Here is a 2,158-nt window from a genome sequence, read left to right as displayed (position 1 = left end):
TATATGTATATGTATACATATGTACAAGGATATCCTTGTACATTGGTACAGCCTGCGCAGATAAGCACTATGGAGCTAAATAAAAGCGTTAAGTTTATTTCAATAAATTAAAGTTGGAAATTTAAATTTAAATTAACAGCGTTGGCTGCACAATACTGGAAAACACACAACTCTGTCTGAATAGTTGAGTTGACTTTTCCTCACTCCTCTTGAGCATCAGGTGTAAAAATCTGCACTACTGTCAACTTAAATGATTGTCCTGCAGTTTATAAATGCGTGGCATTTAAATCTTAATGAGTATTCAATGCAAATAGTATTTTATGATTGCCTCGCTGCACAGGTTTCAATTGTAATCTTCCATATATAGATACAATACAACATTCAGCTATATTCCAGAACAACACTTGACACTCAGATTCATTGTGTTTATAGTTTTAAATAATCTTTATGGTCTTGTTGGTTCCATATAGAACTCCCTGGTTAGTCTGTTCTGACCTCAAGCCTCAGTAGCAATGTGGAGCTGCATTTCTGCCAACAACCACTAGATGGTGCTGATGAAAACCGGGCTTTTTAAAATGATTTCACATTTTTCGAATGTGACCATTTTTGCTATTATTCTGATTGGGGCAAATAAGTGCATCTCCTCCTGCCTTCATATATAGTTATATTTCCTATGGTATATATGGTTCAGTGGAGCTTTTGTGTTCAAATGGACTGGGTTTTGTTCCAAGGTACCAGTTCCACATATTCTTCATTTTACTACAACAAAATTGTATTAAAAGGAAACAAACTAAAATAAGTTCTCTGATTGCACAGGCAGCTCTCACCTGATGAGAGGACAAAGTCTGGTGTTCCACTCTAAGCATCAGTGATGTCAGTAATGTCTTGTGGTAGCTTACTGCCACCTGCTGGACATTTTTATACTTCTTAAGGATGGAAGTATACTGGGGTAAATGGAAGCCGTTTCTCGTTCTGTTATCTGTTTATATTTCCCCACGTATCAGTGCATGTTATGACATGCATGTGTGACCTCTCTGAGTATGGTTTCAATTTCATTCACGGGGAGAAGTTGGAGGAGTCTCCCAGAAACCCTCAGTTATTTCTCTGAGTGGTTGGGGCTTAAGTGATGTAATAAAATAATCAAACCAGTGTGCTCCTCTGTTCATTATGCACAGACTGTGAAACGTTTCCACAGTCAACAGGTTCAGTGAAGCAGCACCAGAATCCCCTCCCTCAGTGCCTAAATGAGGCGATCTGATCCGGGGTCAGCGGTTAAAACTCACCACTCTGCGGACTCGAGTCTTACAGTCGATGTGAAGCTCTCTGTGTTTCTGCAGGACAGCTTCTAAAGACTTCCTGAGACTCAGCGCTCTCCTCAGCAGCTGTGGCTCAGCGTGGGACTTGGTGAAGACCTGCACAGACGGAGGAGAGGCAGGGAGGAAACAAAGATGGAGGAAGCTGTCTGAGGACCACGTCACCAGCAGGAGGAAGCTATGAAACCTGCTCTCATCAGATTAAGAAGAAGACACTTTGCTGTTACCACTATTGCTGCACCATCTGCAATTTTCTAGCCAATCACCAAGATTTAAAAATCTTTGTTTTCGATACCAATGTATTGTCTGAAAACTCACTACGCATAACGACCAACAGTGAGCATTACTGTTCAAGTGCTGCCAGGATTCTAAATTTTCAATTAAGGTCTGGATTTTACAACGGCATATTAATGCTATTGCAGATATAAAGAAGGAGGACATTTCTGCCAAAAAAGAATAATCTCAGAAGTTTTCTAGAAAAAGTTTCAAAAGCAAAAAATAAAAATCAGCATTTGAAACTCAAATGCGGGGAGGTGAAATTTATGAGTTTTTTCTAGAAATGTTCTGAGATTAATCCTAAAATGTCTATGTTTTTTGGGAGAATTTTACTACTCATTTTGTTTTGTGTCTATAAAGGCCGTGTTCTGCCGTCATAAGACTTTGACTGGGACATTAAAAGACCTAAAAAACAGTTTGAGGATTGTGAATACTGCAAATGTATGATGCATTTTTCCAATTTCCATCTTTGTCAATGTCAATAATGACATTGTCCTTGTTTGAAATAAATAAACTGTAAATGGTATGAACTAGAGATGTGCTGATCAGGTTTTTTCCTGCCGATTCCG

General features: G+C 38.9%; 1 protein-coding gene across 5 annotated transcripts in view; it reads right to left on the bottom strand.

The window, feature by feature from the left end:
• Positions 1-2,158, bottom strand: part of uvssa (UV-stimulated scaffold protein A) — a 61,036-nt gene that overhangs the window by 48,668 nt on the left and 10,210 nt on the right. For all 5 annotated transcript variants that reach the window (XM_015020105.1, XM_015020107.1, XM_015020106.1 and 2 more), the window contains exon 8: positions 1,284-1,412. In XM_015020105.1, coding sequence (XP_014875591.1) covers positions 1,284-1,412 — 129 coding nt within the window. The remainder of the gene's footprint in view (positions 1-1,283; positions 1,413-2,158) is intronic.

This window comes from Poecilia latipinna, unplaced genomic scaffold, assembly GCF_001443285.1.
Source record: "Poecilia latipinna isolate Pla-1442-1.1 unplaced genomic scaffold, P_latipinna-1.0 Scaffold2532, whole genome shotgun sequence".
Lineage (NCBI taxonomy): Eukaryota > Metazoa > Chordata > Actinopteri > Cyprinodontiformes > Poeciliidae > Poecilia > Poecilia latipinna.
Note: the sequence above shows the minus strand (reverse complement) of the source record. Positions and strands in the feature narration are given on the sequence as shown.